The 17646-nt window shown below is 32.9% G+C and overlaps 1 protein-coding gene across 19 annotated transcripts in view; it reads left to right on the top strand.

Annotated features, from left to right (window-relative positions):
- The first annotated feature begins 48 nt into the window (after nucleotides 1-48).
- The window catches only part of LOC127739400 (transmembrane protein 164-like), a 37612-nt gene continuing 20014 nt past the window's right edge, over nucleotides 49-17646 (top strand). The window contains exons 1-3 of one of the 19 annotated variants that reach the window (XR_008000424.1): nucleotides 49-127; nucleotides 5945-5994; nucleotides 10988-11379. Coding sequence is in view for 18 of the 19 variants with exons in the window: in XM_052251152.1 (XP_052107112.1) it covers nucleotides 11491-11499 (9 nt within the window). In the remaining variant the exon portion in view is untranslated. The other 18 variants (XM_052251155.1, XM_052251152.1, XM_052251154.1 and 15 more) reach the window with 18 other exon arrangements.

Raw genomic sequence — 17646 nt, 5'->3', positions numbered from 1 at the left:
GAGAGTGATATTTTGCATGTAAATATTCAAGCACTATTTATGGTGTCTTCTTTTAGGTTACAAAGTCAGTCTCACTGATACACATCCTACTCAAGTGTTATTGAAGAATGCCAGTGACATAAAATAGGTAAATTTCAGTCGATTAGTTCAAAGACATTCACCGTCTTTTTTTTACATACTTTTACTACTTAGTTATTTGGGGCAGGTATTTTAGCTTACATCATAAATATGATGGATGTGCTTAATAATAATACTAAGCCTAAACTCTGAAAATGGACGAAGTGCGTAATCAGGTAATATAAGGCAGTGTCCTGTTATATAATTAAATATATAAAGAGGAGGAATTGCGTATATATGATATTTGAAATTGTATTTGATACTTTTTTTTTTATTGGAATCAGTAAAATAATGTTTAAAGTTCATACTTTTGATTGATTGATTGATTATTGTTTACAATAATCAATACAATACAAGATACATCTAAAAAAATAGCAATATAAATGATCAGCATGATCAGGGCTCACACTACATGTACTGGGTGACTTTCCTGTCTGTCGCTTTTCCCAATTCTTTTAAGCGATATCTTGTTGCCCTGATGTTCACAACAGTCTCTTTTGTCCTCTGTAAATTTTCTAATTTTGCCAAGTTGATAAAACTTCATATTCCTTTCCAAATTGGCCCTTTCACGGGTATTGCTGCCGTATTGAATAAGGGGCAGATTTTCATAATGGAGTTGAAAATGCATTGAAAAAACATGTGAAAACGTTATTGAAACACAACAGTTGCTTGGAAACATGCATAGGTTTTCCAGTACTTTTTTTACTAATTTCCCCTCCATCCAAAAAATCTGCCCCTATTCAATATGGCTGCAATAACTGTCAGCTGAATGGAGAATAATGACGCCAAAATTGTAAAATAAGCATTTAACACACATTATTAGACATTTTGTATGGTCCCCAAAGTTTCAATTATGTATTTAAATGCAAATGCATTATTTCAATTTTTAGCTCACCCAGCCCAAAGGGACAGAGTGAGCTTTTGCCATCACTTGGCATCAGTTGTCTATCCTTGTCTGTTAACCATGTTAACTTTTACAAAGATCATCTCCTATGAAACTACTTGTTCAAATTTAAACAAACTTAGCCACAATGTTAATGGGATATGTGTAGTTTAGAAAATGTGTCAGATGATCATCAGTTATTCCCAAGGTTGACGGACATTTGGCAAAGTCCAGTAAAAATTGGTTTGGTCCAGTTAAGTTATATGCATTACTGGACCAAATGACCAGTAAAATTTAATATTGTCCAAATCATACATGTATGTGTAAATGTCCTGTAAAAAAGAGTCTGGTCCAGTTAAGAAGAATGGTTTACAGGACCAAATGTCCTGTTGATTTCTCAAAGCCTTGGGAACCACTGATGATCCGGTCTGCCAACAAACATGGCTGACATGGCAAAAAATAAAACATAGGGGTTAAAAAAAAATCGTTTTTTTAATATAATCTTGAAAACCGCTATATAGATACATTATGTAGAGAGAATCTGACATGGCACTAATGATGAGATCTACCTAATGTCTATTGACATCAAAACTGTCAGACAACTTCTTAGAGGAGTTAATGATCAGCAAGATTATAAAGATCTAGAAGTAAAAATGACTGAAATCAGTAGTAGACTATTTATTTAAGTTATTGCCCTTTAATGACGATTTTTTTTCCAAATTTTTTGCAAGGTCCTCATGCCCGTCAGACAGTTTTCACTTGACCTCGACCTCATTTCATGGATCAGTGAACAAGGTTAAGTTTTGGTGGTCAAGTCCATATCTCAGATACTAGATGCAATAGGTCTAGCATATTTGGTGTCTGGAAGGACTGTAAGGTGTACATGTCCAACTGGCAGGTGTCATCTGACCTTGACCTCATTTTCATGGTTCAGTGGTTATAGTTACGTTTTTGTGTTTTGGTCTGTTTTTCTTATACTGTATGCAATAGGTCTACTATATTTGGTGTATGGAATGATGGTAAGGAGTACATATCTAGCTGGCAGGTGTCTTCTGACCTTGACCTCATTTTCATGGTTCAGTGGTCAATGTTAAATTTTTGAGTTTTGGTCTTTTTTTCTAATACTATATGCAATAGGTCAACTATATTTGGTGTATGGAAATATTTTATGATGTACATGTCAGTCTGGCCGGTTTTATTTGACCTTGACCTCATTTTCACGGTTCATAGCTCAGTGTTAAATTTTTTGTGTTTTGGTCTGTTTTTCTATTACTATAAGCAATAGGCCAACTATATTTGTTGTATGGAAGGATTGCAAGCTGTACATGTCTGCCTGGCATGGTTCATCTGACCTTGACCTCATTTTCATGGTTCATTAGTTAATGTTTAGTTTTCTTGGTTAAGTCTGTATCTTAGAAACTATAAGCAATAGGTCAACTATATTTAGTGTATTGAATGATTGTAAGGTGTACATGTATTTCTTGTTTGGTTTATATGACCTTGACCTCATTTTCTTGGATCATGTTAAGTTTATATGATAGTTGTAGTAAAGCTTTATATTTAGAACTATCAACATAATATCAATGATTAGTAAAGAAGGCGAGACATTTCAGCATGTGCACTCTTGTTTTAATTATTGCCTATTAACTTGAAAATTTTGATAGATAAATAGAAACTTTATATAGCAAAAAAGATCAGCAAGATAAGATCTACTAATAAGTCAAATGACCGAAATCAGTAGTAGACTAGTTATTGAAGTTATTGCCCTTTATTGATTATTTTTATCATCTTTTTTGTGTGTTTAGCATATTATTTTCCAAAATAATATTAGATAAACAGAAACTTTCTAAAGGAAAAATGATCAGCAGTTAAGATTTACAAATACATCAAAATGACTAAAAATTGTTCGTTTAAGTCATATGAAACGAGTTTCTTGTAATTTCGATGTTATCGAAATTATTGAGCCAATGCAAGCCTATATACCAAACTAAGTCCTGTATGCACATTTTTTTGTATTTATTACGAATCTATAACGTATTATCGACAAATAATATTTCATTCAGTGATTGTTGATCGCAAGCTAATTAACTTTTGAGTTTGTTGCCGAAGTTTACCAGATCATGACAATGATAAACAATCAACAAATAGTACGTGGAGCACCTGACAAATATGTAAATTGGAAGAGCCTTGAATTTTTTTTTATACAACCGCAAAACAATTGTGTTCATATAATGCTATCATGTTGTCGGCGTTGTCGTTGTCGTCGTTCGAAGACACATTTGGTTTCCAGACAATAACTTTAGTTTAAGTGGGTGGATTTCTATGAAATTTTACCAGAAGGTTCAAGGTTGGGATTGATTTGGGGGTTATGGTACCAACAGTTTAGGAATTAGGGGCTAAAAACAGGCATTTTTGTAGTTTCCAGACAATAACTTGGATGTAAGTGTATGGATCTCTCTGAAATTGTACAACAAGGTTCCATATCACAAAGGGAAGGCTGGGATTGAGTTTGGGGGTAATCACCCCTAACGTTCAGGAATAAGGGGCAAAAAAGGGGCCAAAAACAAGCATTCTCAACTTGTTCGATTCGCTCGTGTATGCAACAACGTATTTGATTTCAACGAAAGAAATCTCTGTATTACTGAAAAATTATTACACCAGGGTTTTCAATATCATAAACTAGTCAAAACATTTACTAAATTTTATCATCGGTACAAGGACATCATTCGTAAATATAAATCAACATGCAGACATCTTATACGTTCAGGTATTTCACATCCAATATTATATAGTAATATTCTTTACAAAGCACAAAAATGTCAGCATTCACCTTTAAAGCTAACCAAACCTTTAAACAGACTTATTCGGAAAGGATATAGTTACGATACTGTTGTCAAGTCATTAAGGATTGCATATTTTGGTATTAATATGATTCACTCATAGGGTCTTTGCATCGGAAATAAACACATTTATTCTAAAACCAGTTGTTGGCATGATACAGGTTATGTTCTTCTCATATATTTTATGATGGTATGATACTAATCCCCTAACGGGAGGGATTGTTCTTGATTTTCATATGATGAAGACCTAATCTTTCAATCAGTTTAATTGAGGTTGGAGCTGGCATGTCAGTAACTGCTAGTAGTCCTTTGTTCATTTATGTATCATTGTCATTTAACCTAGTTTCTTTTGTTACCTATTCTGACATCGGACTCGGACTTCTTTTAAACTGAGTTTTACTGTGCATATTGCTATGTGTTTCTTTTTTCTACATTGACTAGAGGTATAGGGGGAGGGTTGAGATCTCACAAAACATGTTTAACCCCGCCGCATTTTTGCGCCTGTCCCAAGTCAGGAGCCTCAGGCCTTTGTTAGTCTTGTATGTTTTTTAATTTTAGTTCATTTATATGTTTTGGAGTTTAGTGTGACGTCCATTTTCACTGAACTAGCACACAATTTTATTTAGGGGCCAGCTGAGGACCATCTCCGGGTGCAGGATTTTCTTGCTGCATTGAAGACCCATTGGTGGCCTTCGGCTGTTGTCTGCTCTTTGGTCGGGTTGTTGTCTCTTTGACATATTCCCCATTTCCATTCTCAATTTTATTTTTCTAGTTTCCAGACAATAACTTGTGTTAAAGTGTTTGGATCTCTCTGAAATTATTCTACAAGGTTCCATACCACAAAGGGAAGGCTGGGATTGAGTTAGGGGTAATTGCCCTTAAGGTTTAGAAATTAGGGGCCAAAAAGAAGCATTTTTCTATTTTCCAGACAATAACATGTGTTAAAGTTGGGGGGGGGGGGGGGGGGGGTTCATACTTATTATGCCCCCACCGTAGCGGAGGGGGCATTAAGTTTTAGCCTTGTCCATCTGTACGTCCGTCCGTACGTCCCAAAACTGGTTTCCATTCTCTAACTTTAGTTTGCCTCAACCAAATGTTATGAAACTTATACACAATGCTTATTAACACAAAACACAGGTCAAGTTTGAATTTGGGTGGCGTGACTTTTACTGTTCTAGAGTTATGCCCTTTACAAATGGAAAAATTGTTTCCGTTCTCTAACTTTAGTTTGCCTCAACCAAATGTTATGAAACTTATTGACAATGCTTATTAACACGAAACACATGTCATGTTTGAATTTTGATGGCGTCACTTTTACCGTTCTAGAGCTATGCCCCTTTACAAATGGAAGAATTGCTAAATATTTCGTTTCCCGCTCTCCAACTTTAGTTTGCCTCAACCAAATGTTATGAAACTTATACACAATGCTCATTACCACAAAACACAGATCAAGTTTGAATTTTGGTGGCGTCACTTTTACCATTCTAGAGTTATGTCCCTTTACAAATGGAAAAATTGCTGAATTTTTCGTTTCCGTTCTCTAACTTAAGTTTGCCTCAACCAAATGTTATGAAACTTATTCACAATGCTTATTACCACAAAACACAGAACAAGTTTGAATTTTGGTAGCGTCAATTTTACCATTCTAGAGTTATGCCCCTTTACAATGGTAAAAATTGCTGAATATTTTGTTTCCGTTTTCGAACTTTAGTTTGCCTCAACTAAACGTTATGAATCTTATACACAATGTTTATTACCACAATACACAGATCAACTTTGAATTTTGGTAGCGTCACTTTTACAGTTCTTGAGTTTTGTCCCTTTATAATGTTGTATGCAAGCGGGGGCATCATTTGTGTCCCATGGACACATTCCCCATTTATTTTTTGTAAAGTTCATGTGAAATCCATGTAAGCAAATTTTGCCTGTACATGTGTATCCATTTTTTTTATAAAAGATGATCAAAATCAATGTTTTTACAAAAATTGTGTTGAAGATACTATTTTATTTCTGCTTTTTTTGGCATTTGATTTTGTTTTTGAAATGAGTCTGTGTAAATGTCAGAAGTGTATTGATTAATTGTATTATGTTATACATATTATAGATAGTTACAATAAAGGAACCACTAGAACAAGGTGATCACAGACTTCACATGTAAGTTTACCATTGTCAAGTCATTTAACATGTCTGCATTTTAAAATTATGATGTATATATAGTTAATTTTACCTAGAATTTAAGATGAATCTTTATTTGGTAATTTCTTCTGTTTTAAGCTTTGAACTTGAAATTGTGAACATAAATTGATAAAAATATGAAATTGCAAGAAGAAATTGTTTTGCAAATTTATTGACCCAGTGAGGTTGACACATGTTATGCTCATTTTTTGTCTTTTGAAAAAAAATGATTATCTTAAGAAATGCCATAATGCAACTTTATGACCGAACCTCAATGAAAAACAAAAAAAGGATTGAAATTATGCACACAGTTCATCCATTCTTTCCTCCAGAATCAGATTTCCATCACTGATTTTCAGAGTTATGACCTTCAAACTACATGTTTAACAAATTTCTAAACTTTAGCTTTTGAAATCTCAATGATATTTTTTTACAGCAGTTCTGGGTATAAGTTAGCAGACAGTTTTAATTTTGACTCTTCCTATGTTTTTAAATAAGTTTCAATATATGGACCAACTGTATCTAGTTTCAATAACCCTCACACTTTAATAAGGAACAGGATTATTTATTAGATTATGTTTCAATATATTGACTAACTGTTCCTGGTTTCACTTACTCTTACATGTTAAAAAGAAACAGGATTTCCCTGTCAAATCTCAAATTTTAAGAAAAAAGTTAAATTCTTGTTAGTGTATGAGATTATGAAAAGAATTACAATATTTCTATTATATGGGGAAATTAGAATAATCAGAAACAAGATACTGACAATAATATTGATTTGTCTAAATCATTTAATGTCAGTTTTCATTTGTTTCCTGTTTTGATATACACTAATCTGTGTGTACTATTGAAGAGATATATCTGCATGGATATGTTGTCAGATGTTACTAGCTATCAGCTTGACAATAGCAGATCTGTATATTTCAGCTGAAATGTTTGAAGCATATACAAATATACATAGACATTATTTCCATGTAACCCAATTACTGTCAAGTGGATAACACATTAGACTGAAACAAAATAAATATATTTGTATATTGAATGATATAACAATTAATGGATTTAACAATTTTGGCCTTACTCACTTACTTACTTAGGCCCTTAGCTCCTCCAGGGAGCATAGGCCATTGACGAACTCCCTCCTTCTAACTTGATCTGGTGCCAGTTTTATAAGGTGGGGCTTTATAAACATGAAAAATGCAACAAATGAATATTGCAATAATTTTTACTTGTTTTTAAGTCTTATAATCTTGTTATTGCTGTTTGATTTTGTATAGCCATATTCTTCTTCAAACTGTACAGGAACAACATTTAAAGATTTGTATTATTATCAGATATTGATACTTGATATTATGAATATTTTCTACTGACTAGGACAGATGGCACTTTGAATCTACTGCCTTTATTCATGTTTGACAGGTTATGATATAGTTTTGTAAAAGACCGTACAACAAACATAGCTCCGGTTTGTTTATTTTAAGTATTAGCCACTGGACACAATGTGAAGCTTTTTAGCTAGTTTGCTGTGATCACTTGTTAAAAAGGTTCACTTTATGGCCTGCAGTTGATATTTTGCAATATCAATTTGAAGAAAACCCTATTCTCTATATACAATGATATTCATGTGTTTAGCTAAAAGTGATACTATTTCTATAATTTATATTTTATTATTAAGTATTATTTAATCTTTAAATGCCATGTGAACTCCACCAACCACTAAAACTGGTAGTGACCTATAAATTGATTTATGTCACTTGTGTATATATACAATGTTCTATTGAATACCTTGGTGATAAATTGTAGTACAAAAATATATACAAAGTATTGAGTAACAAGAGGTGTTATAATATCATGTTACTATTCTCATCTTAAAATTAAACTACATTTGTAAATGACAGATATTTATAGAAAAAGTTAATAACATATTTGAGTTAAAGTGAAAGGCTCATATTTTTTTAAATGTCAAATTTTGTTCTCAGGTTCTATATCAATATACACGTACTACAATATTTTTTCAGTTCAAATTGTTTGTGTATATTATACTATTATAGGAAGGCTTTCTGCTAATGATAGTTGTATTAGCATTGGCATATCTTAGTTATATCTCAGAAATTATTTGGCCTTGTTCCTTCAGTCATGTTTCATTGACTATGAGTATTTGGCATAATTTACATGTTAAAGTATTGCTATTTTAATTTGCATTTTACTATCAAATTATATACTGGCAAGACATATCTCTGTATCAACAGTTTATCTTAAATTTTTTATGTTTTCTGTATTGTAAAGGTATAATTATACCCCCTAGATAGAAGACGAGATCCCCCAGAATTCCCATGCAAATTCCCATACCATAGGAATAGCTATGTTAGCTTAATTATCCAGTTAAACATGGTTAAGAATATTTATTGTTCCAATTAAGTGCCTTTGGTGGGTGGGCACATGACATTGTTATAAACATTCAGGCAGTAACACAATGAAACTATAAACTGCTCATACATGTATACAATTTATACATATGTATTATTTCTGTAAATGATGCTGCTTTTGGTGCCTGTTCAACAAACTCTGAACATTATGGTATATGGTTATTTTTGCAACCCATGTTATATATTCCATAGTTGAGCTGTTTTTATTATGCCCCCGCCGTAGCGGAGGGGGCATTAAGTTTTACCCTTGTCCGTCTGTACATACGTACGTCCCAAAATTGGTTTCCATTCTCTAACTTTAGTTTGCCTCAACCAAATGTTATGAAACTTAAACACAATGCTTATTTCCACAAAACACAGATCAAGTTACAATTTGGGTAGCGTCACTTTTACAGTTCTTGAGTTATATCCCTTTATAACGTTATATGCAAGCGGGGGCATCATCTGTGTCCCATGGACACATTCCCCATTTATTTTTTATTACCTATACATGTGCTATAAAACAGTGTACTTATTTTGTATACATGTGCTATAAAACAGTGTACTTATTTTGCCCATAATTGATCCTCTATTTGATATAAAAAATATGTTATCTATATATTTATCTAAACATATGAATATGAATAATAAATAATTAAAGGTCAGTTACATATGAGGGCACTTGTCAGTGGGTTAATGTGACTTAGATTAACTGAGTATCTCTAAAGTCATAAGCCTAATAGAATAACAACATACCTATTGTTAAATGATTAATGCCAAATGACACTACAGGGATATTAATGATCAATTTTCTTAGAATTGAGAAAGTAAATATTTTGATTTTGTTGTAAGTAGAACTGTTTGCAGTTTTGTGTTTTTATTGATAGTTAATTTTAACAAATCCTCATCATGTATGGCAAAAAATTTTAAAAAATCAAATTAAAATGTATTGCCTTAATAAGTTGATGCACTTTTTTCTTTCAAGAATTTGAAGAAATGTAGGTTTAAAGCCAAGAATTGAAAAAAATGTGATGATATTTACAGTCTTCTCTACTTTTACTTTCAGTTTTGTCCTCTCTAGTCTCTGCTGCATTACATTCAGTGCCCATGAAATGACTCCACCTAAATTAATTATCTACTAAATAGGAAATTATCAATCACTACATAACCATGATCAGTGGGCCTCGCATTTAATGTCACAAGACATATGTTTATATTTTTATTTCAGAAGCAATGAATGGGAGGGGGGAACAGAACCAATGAATGGGAGGGGGAAGAGAACCAATGAATGGGAAGGGGGAACAGAACCAATGAATGAGGGGGGGACAGAACCATTGAATGGGAGGGGGAACAGAACCAATGAATGAGGGGGTGAATAAAACTAATGAATGAGAGGGGAAACAGAACCAATGAATGAGGGGGGGGACAGAACCATTGAATGGGAGGGGGAACAGAACCAATGAATGAGGGGGTGAATAAAACCAATGAATGAGAGGGGAAACAGAACCAACGAATGAGGGGGGGACAGAACCATTGAATGGGAGGGGGGAACAGAACCAATGAATTGGAGGGGGAACAGAACCAATGAATGAGGGATGAATAAAACCAATGAATGAGAGGGGAAACAGAACCAATGAATGGGAGGGGGGAACAGAACCAATGAATGGGAGGGGGGAACAGAACCAATGAATGGGAGGGGGGAACAGAACCAATGAATTGGAGGGGGGAACAGAACCAATGAATGAGGGATGAATAAAACCAATGAATGAGAGGGGAAACAGAACCAATGAATGAGGGATGAATAAAACCAATGAATGAGAGGGGAAACAGAACCAATGAATGGGAGGGGGGAACAGAACCAATGAATGGGAGGGGGGAACAGAACCAATGAATGGGAGGGGGAACAAAACCAATGAACGAGGGGGTGAATAAAACTTATCAATGAGGGGGACAGAACCAATGAATGAGAGGGTGTACAGTCAGATAATGGATAGAAAATAGGTCAAGAAGTGATTGTTGATTGAAGAAGTACCCGTTAATATACAGAAGAAAAATACACATCTGATATCAATAATATAGTAATATTGAACCACATTTGCTACAGCCAAAAAATCCATTAATGACATTATATGATGTAAGTTTCAGAATAATATCAATACCAAGTAATTATAATTTAGAAAAGAAAAATGTTTATGATTTCACATGTTTCCTTTTAGATGAAGATTTAAAAAAATATTGGAATTTATTGGTTTGTACTACATGTAGAAACAAATTTCTAAAAGTAGATTTTTTCCCCTACAATAGTTTGAAATACGTATGGAGCTATCCATAGCACATTCTCTTTGTAAGTATAAGTAAGTAAAGAAAATACTTTATTTTAAGAGGGTAGCACAGTAAGCAATAATAAAGCTAATCTTCCCTGAGGCCCTCAAACAGTAATCCTAAAATGAATTATTTACATTGTACAAATCTATACAACCTGTATACATTTTGTAACTTTGAAAACAAGGCCCTGAAATACTGCACTTTTTTTAATATAATGGATAATTTTGCCTTGTTTTTTTCAGGTTCTCAAGATAAAAAGGCTGGTGTGGTAACAATGACAGAAAACACAGGTGGCAACGTTATAGCTGATCCTGGATGGTTGGACTGGTCCTACACTGGAGTTGATTTTGAACTGGCTGGAAATGGTGGGGATCAATGCCAAACTTTTTTATCAGTTCAGCAGCGAATTATTGAAAGTGTTTTTACAACAATTGTGTCTGGGATTGTAGTAGTCATAGCTGTTCTCCATCTAACTTTACCAAATGTTCCACTCAAATCTGATAGGGATTACTGTGGGAAGAGAATATTATTAGTGGTTATGTGTACAACATTTGGAATAGAACTTGGATTTAAACTCGCCACACGTCAGATGATTTATATACTGAATCCCTGTCATATTGCTACAATGATGCAGGTATGTATTGTATCCCTGCCATATTGCAACAATGATACAGGTATGCACTGTATCCCTGTCATATTACTACAATGATGCAGGTATGTATTGTATCCCTGCCATATTGCTACAATGATGCAGGTATGTACTGTATCCCTGCCATATTGCAACAATGATACAGGTATGTACTGTATCCCTGTCATATTACTACAATGATGCAGGTATGTTTTGTATCCCTGTCATATTGCTACAATGATGCAGGTATGTTTTGTATCCCTGTCATATTGCTACAATGATGCAGGTATGTACTGTATCCCTGTCATATTGCTACAATGATGCAGGTATGTACTGTATCCCTGTCATATTGCTACAATGATGCAGGTATATACTGTTTCCCTGTCATATTGCTACAATGATGCAGGTATGTACTGCATCCCTGTCATATTGCTACAATGATGCAGGTATGTACTGTATCCCTGTCATATTGCTACAATGATGAAGGTATGTACTGCATCCCTGTCATATTGCTACAATGATGCAGGCATGTACTGCATCCCTGTCATATTGCTACAATGATGCAGGTATGTACTGTATCCCTGTCATATTGCTACAATGATGCAGGTATGTACTGTATCCCTGTCATATTGCTACAATGATGAAGGTATGTACTGCATCCCTGTCATATTGCTACAATGATGCAGGTATGTACTGTATCCCTGTCATATTGCTACAATGATGCAGGTATGTACTGTATCCCTGTCATATTGCTACAATGATGCAGGTATATACTGTTTCCCTGTCATATTGCTACAATGATGCAGGTATGTACTGCATCCCTGTCATATTGCTACAATGATGCAGGTATGTACTGTATCCCTGTCATATTGCTACAATGATGAAGGTATGTACTGCATCCCTGTCATATTGCTACAATGATGCAGGCATGTACTGCATCCCTGTCATATTGCTACAATGATGCAGGTATGTACTGTATCCCTGTCATATTGCTACAATGATGCAGGTATGTACTGTATCCCTGTCATATTGCTACAATGATGAAGGTACATGTATGTATTGTATCCCTGTCATATTACTATAATGATGAAGGTATATACTGTGTCCCTGTCATATTACTACAATGATGATACAGGTATATACATTGTACTGTATCCCTGTCATATTGCTACAATGATGAAGGTATATACTGTGTCCCTGTCATATTGCTACAATGATGAAGGTATGTATTGTATCCCTGTCATATTACTACAATGATGAAGGTATATACTGTGTCCCTGTCATATTACTACAATGATCATGATGATACAGGTATGTACTGTATCCCTGTAATATTATTTCAAATGGATTTTGACAGTACAAAAAAGAATTAAATAAATAGGATACAAATGGTAAAATAAAAACCATACATTATAGGGCCTTTGCAGAATGAGTGCTTCTCTTTTAATTCTCACAACTTCTCCCTATCAGTTTCAAAAAGTGAAGTGACTTCTTCCTATGATGCTGAAGTAGTGTAAAATCAATTGTCAATAGTCTTTTGTGAATTTGATCAATATAGTGTCCTGTCAGATGTACAAATATGTTATACTTTAATATAGGATGAAAACTAGTAATCACAAAAACTTGACTTGGTGGCAATTGCCTTTGTAGCACTCACGTGCTTTGATTAATTAAATTTGAATGATCTAATGATTTATCTAACAGCCTGACATGTTTTAATAGAAATTTCTATTTTGCTGGTGACCATCTAGATTTTTCAGTTAGATGTGGATTCAAATATATTGTTGAAAAGAGCTCTTTATTACAGCTAGTGTCGAAATAAAAATCCTGTTTCTTTTATAAATGAGTACTTACTAGAACTGCATCGGGTCTGTTCGCCCTAGGTCCGTTCGCCCTGGGTTTGTTGGCCCTACTTTTATTTAAAAAACAATTTAATATTAATGGTATTAAGGATGTTCGCTACTCTGTTTCAAAATAACAAGCTTTTTAAAACACTGTTATAAATTGATAGTATATAAATAAAGGAATTAAAAAAGCAGAAAAAAATGGAGGGTCCGTGTGCTTGTTTTCGAGGTATAAGCCATTGAAAATTTGGCGGGAAATAATTCTCTCTAGATTGTTCATACACTTAACATTGGCACCTTTTTTCTTTAAAAAACGATGAAAAAATAACAAGGATTTTATAAGATTTTCAAAAATGATATTTTAAACTATATGTAATCAAATTATGAAAAGAAAAGTAGGGGTTAGTGGGCAAAATTTATAATGGCACTACATGGATACAACCCGAGGATTCCTAATATTTGGCAAAAATTCAAAAACAAGAGGAACGAACATCCTTAAGGTTTAATAAACTTATTCAGATAGTTATATGATAAATATTAAAGAAAATATATATTTCTCAAAAACCGATGGGAAATATTTAAAAATTAATGGCTAGTTTTGGAGAGCATTAATTGGCTTCATTGTTACATTAGTTTTCATTCAGTATTACTTTCAATGACTGTTGATTGTAATCAAGAATTCTGATTACTAGGTAAAATTATGCTGAGTGTCTTTGATATCGCTGATTGGTGAATTAATAATGAAAAATAAAATTTTTTTAAATAAAGTGGAGTAAAAGCAATGATTTACGAATTGGTAGCTATGAGAGGGAAATTTGTTTTGCAGCTTTGCTTCTTTGATCTCAAGTTTGTTTTGACCAAATTTTTTATATGTTAGTGGATTTTCAGTTGTTTTATATTAAATACCTTTGTTTTCCTATACACTATAGTGCAAATCAAAGGAAAATGATTATCTGGTAGCAGCAATGCAACATAAATATTCGGCAAAATTTTCAAAAAAATTGAACATGCTCTATTCAAATGATATATATTATACAACAAGACAACAAAATGAAATAAAAATTTGGGCGAACGGACCCAGGGCGAACAGGTACTAGGGCGAACGGAACCGGATTCTTCTAGTACATATATAATCTATTTAGTTGTATTTTAGTCTAATCACTCACATTGATGCCTTTTCACATATATTTACTATATAGTAAAATGTATGTATTAGATACACTTTGAGTGCGTTAGCCTGAATGGCTGTTGTTAATTTACACCAAGATATTATTGTTAATGCAGAATGATAGTTTTCAATAATTTAGGAGGGGTCTTTCAGCGATTTGACCATATGTTATTGAAAAGCATGATAAATGCAGGGTATTCAATTTCAGTTAACGACATCTGGGTGTAAATGAAGATAATGGCTGCATGTTTTAACAAAGACACATATATTGAATTTTTTACATCTGGTTGACAAGATTAGGTTGAAGAAACACATATGAAATTAAAAACCAATTGTTCAGAGAACAATTGAAGGTCTTTCCACCAAAAACCATGAATTTTAATATGATAAGTAGTAAAATTAGGTTAAAAATGTCATTTCAATGGTCAAATGATAGCTTATTGTACGCTGATTCCAAAAATATATGGTTTCTATACAATATTTTTTTAGATAAGGGAGATAATTTGTTACTTCCAGTTTGAAAAATGATACTTTCGATACTATCTGAATATTTACTTGACACTGATTCCAAAAATATCTGGTTCTATATACTTTTATATTAAGAAAGTACAAAATATAGCTACTTCCGGTTTACACAAGGTCACTTCCGGTTTTTTTTCAAGGTTAAATGGTTTGATACCTATTGCCAAAAGTCTCATGGCTTTATCATGTATACAAATTAGGTAAAAGCAAAGGTCAAAATCTAGAACGTCAAATTGAGCTATGACCTTGAGATCAATTTCAAGGTCATAAACCAAGGACCTCAAATCAAAAGACCATAGGTCTTAATTATATTTAGTTAATGAGTTATATCACCATACGCATATTTTTAAATACAAGAGGGGAGAAAATTCCCTTTTACGTTCAACGTACCCTTGCAATCAAAATTTACGTGTTACGACATGTCGCAAATAACAATATAGTAAAAATAATTTGTCGATATCTTATACGGTTTTTGGAAATAAGTGAAAAAAAGCCAAATTTAAAATTTAGAATATGACCTTGACCTTTGACCTTGACCTAATTTTCATTTTTTTGGACCAAGGACCTCAAATCAAAAGATCCTAGGTCTCTATCACTTATGGTTTACAAGATAGAAGTGCATATCACTTATATCAAATGCATAAGGGGTAATAACTCAGTCTCTCATATGGAGCGTTCATATTGCTTCGGTCAAAATAGGACAAATCATGCGAAGCATATAACGAGCAATTTTATAAAATAAATTTGTCGCTTTCTTTTACGGTTACGGAGGAGATGTGTGCACAAGGAAAACAGTGTTTGGGGAGATAACTCCTACAAAGAAAATTATTTGGTTACACAGGGTAAATTTCAAAGGCGCATAAACTGTTCGATATCATATACCAAATATCTAAGCGACATATTGCGAAACAAATATTTATCGCAAGAACAAAATTAGGCGGAAGAAAAAAAAAAAAAAAAATAATCAGAAGAAAACCAATAGGTCTTTCCACAGAAAAGTGGAAAGACCTAAATAAAATGCTCATTCAAAATTACTAAAGAGATAAAACAGTTTTAATATGAATCTAACATTATAAAATCAATTGATGAATTACTCTGAAACATCACATTCATTGATATGAAACAGCATATGTGATAAAAAAAATTAAAAAAATGTGCAATGTCAATATTATAAAGATTCCATTTGATTTGGAATCGATACTGTAATTTAGTTTAGAAGAATTACCCAATGGAATACTGACTGTGAAATAATTAAACACCCAAGCTTTTGTAATAAACAACACAATTGTTAGGAGAATTTGTTCTAGCCTGGAGTCCTGTTAAAGATAATCTAGAATGTATTATTGAACATATTGAAGGGGATTGTATTGTTTTGACCCTGAGGTATATATTCTCTGAATTCATAAGTTATGTATTAAAAGATCATTGATTTTCAATAAACATTTGTATGGAAGTATATGTAGTATAAACTAAATCAACTTTCCCATAATGATCTAGACCACCAGGTTCTTCATGTTATTGAATTAATATTGTTACTATAGATCATCTCAGTATGGACCACATTTCCTACAATAAAATCTATAAAATAATCATTGATATGGATCTTTGGTGGCAAATGTTACGAAGGACAAAGAGTTAAAAGATTATATTACTAATCTTCCCATCTTTAATACCAAATGATGTTCAGTTGGTTGAGTTACATTAAACTTTTGATACCAAATGCTGTTCAGTTGGTTGAACTAAATTAAACTTTTGATACCAAATGTTGTTCAGTTGGTTGAGCTAAATTAAACTTTTGATACCAAATGATGTTCAGTTGGTTGAGCTAAATTAAACTTTTGATACCAAATGATGTTCAGTTGGTTGAGTTACATTAAACTTTTGATACCAAATGATGTTCAGTTGGTTGAGGTACATTAAACTTTTGATACCAAATGATGTTCAGTTGGTTGAACTAAATTAAACTTTAAAGGTCCTTCAAATAAGAATTGGAAGTCAAATTTTGCTGCTTTGAAACATTTTTACAATTTTTGAAGTGTCTAATTGATTTTGTTATTTTAACTGTATTTGAGCTAAGTTGGTATATCATCATGATCATTATAATAGGAAATAATATTATAAATCTACCTTTGATCTGACTTAACAACTTCCAAACTACTATTAATTTATACCCTGATAAAATTGGAAAACCTCTTTCATGGTTTTGTGGTAGCAGACTCACCTCAAGTGTTAGAGGTTGTTGGTTCATTCCCAGCCAGGTCTAACCGATGAGTTGCAAATAAGCATTTGCTGCTTCTCTAGATGAATATTTTGTAGTGGACAATTACTGCTTTTATATATGCCAAACTTGTTAGATTACAAATGTAGCTTGGCCTGTTAGAGGTTCAGATGTCAAGAAAGAATGATAAGAATTTAAAGTACTATTGGTTAAAAACATACGTGGTAAAAAGTTAGTGTGAATATCAAATTTAAGTCAAAAGCTGGCCATAATGTTCGTTATGAAAATCTTCAGGATTTGAATGTTTAGAACCTTACATCAGACTATTCTATGTACTATTTTATTGATATCTGTATCGGTAAATATGTGTTTGGACATTAGAGTATCAATGAAGATTTCCTTCCTCTATTCACAGGAAGTAATTAGTATTGTTGTAATTGTTCTTGGTATGAAAATATATTTACCTTTAACTTATTATTAACTTATGTGACAAACATTGTCATTTATTTTTTCTAAGAATT

The sequence above is a fragment of the Mytilus californianus genome, unplaced genomic scaffold, assembly GCF_021869535.1.
Source record: "Mytilus californianus isolate M0D057914Y unplaced genomic scaffold, xbMytCali1.0.p SCAF_4, whole genome shotgun sequence".
Classification (NCBI taxonomy): domain Eukaryota; kingdom Metazoa; phylum Mollusca; class Bivalvia; order Mytilida; family Mytilidae; genus Mytilus; species Mytilus californianus.
Note: the sequence above shows the minus strand (reverse complement) of the source record. Positions and strands in the feature narration are given on the sequence as shown.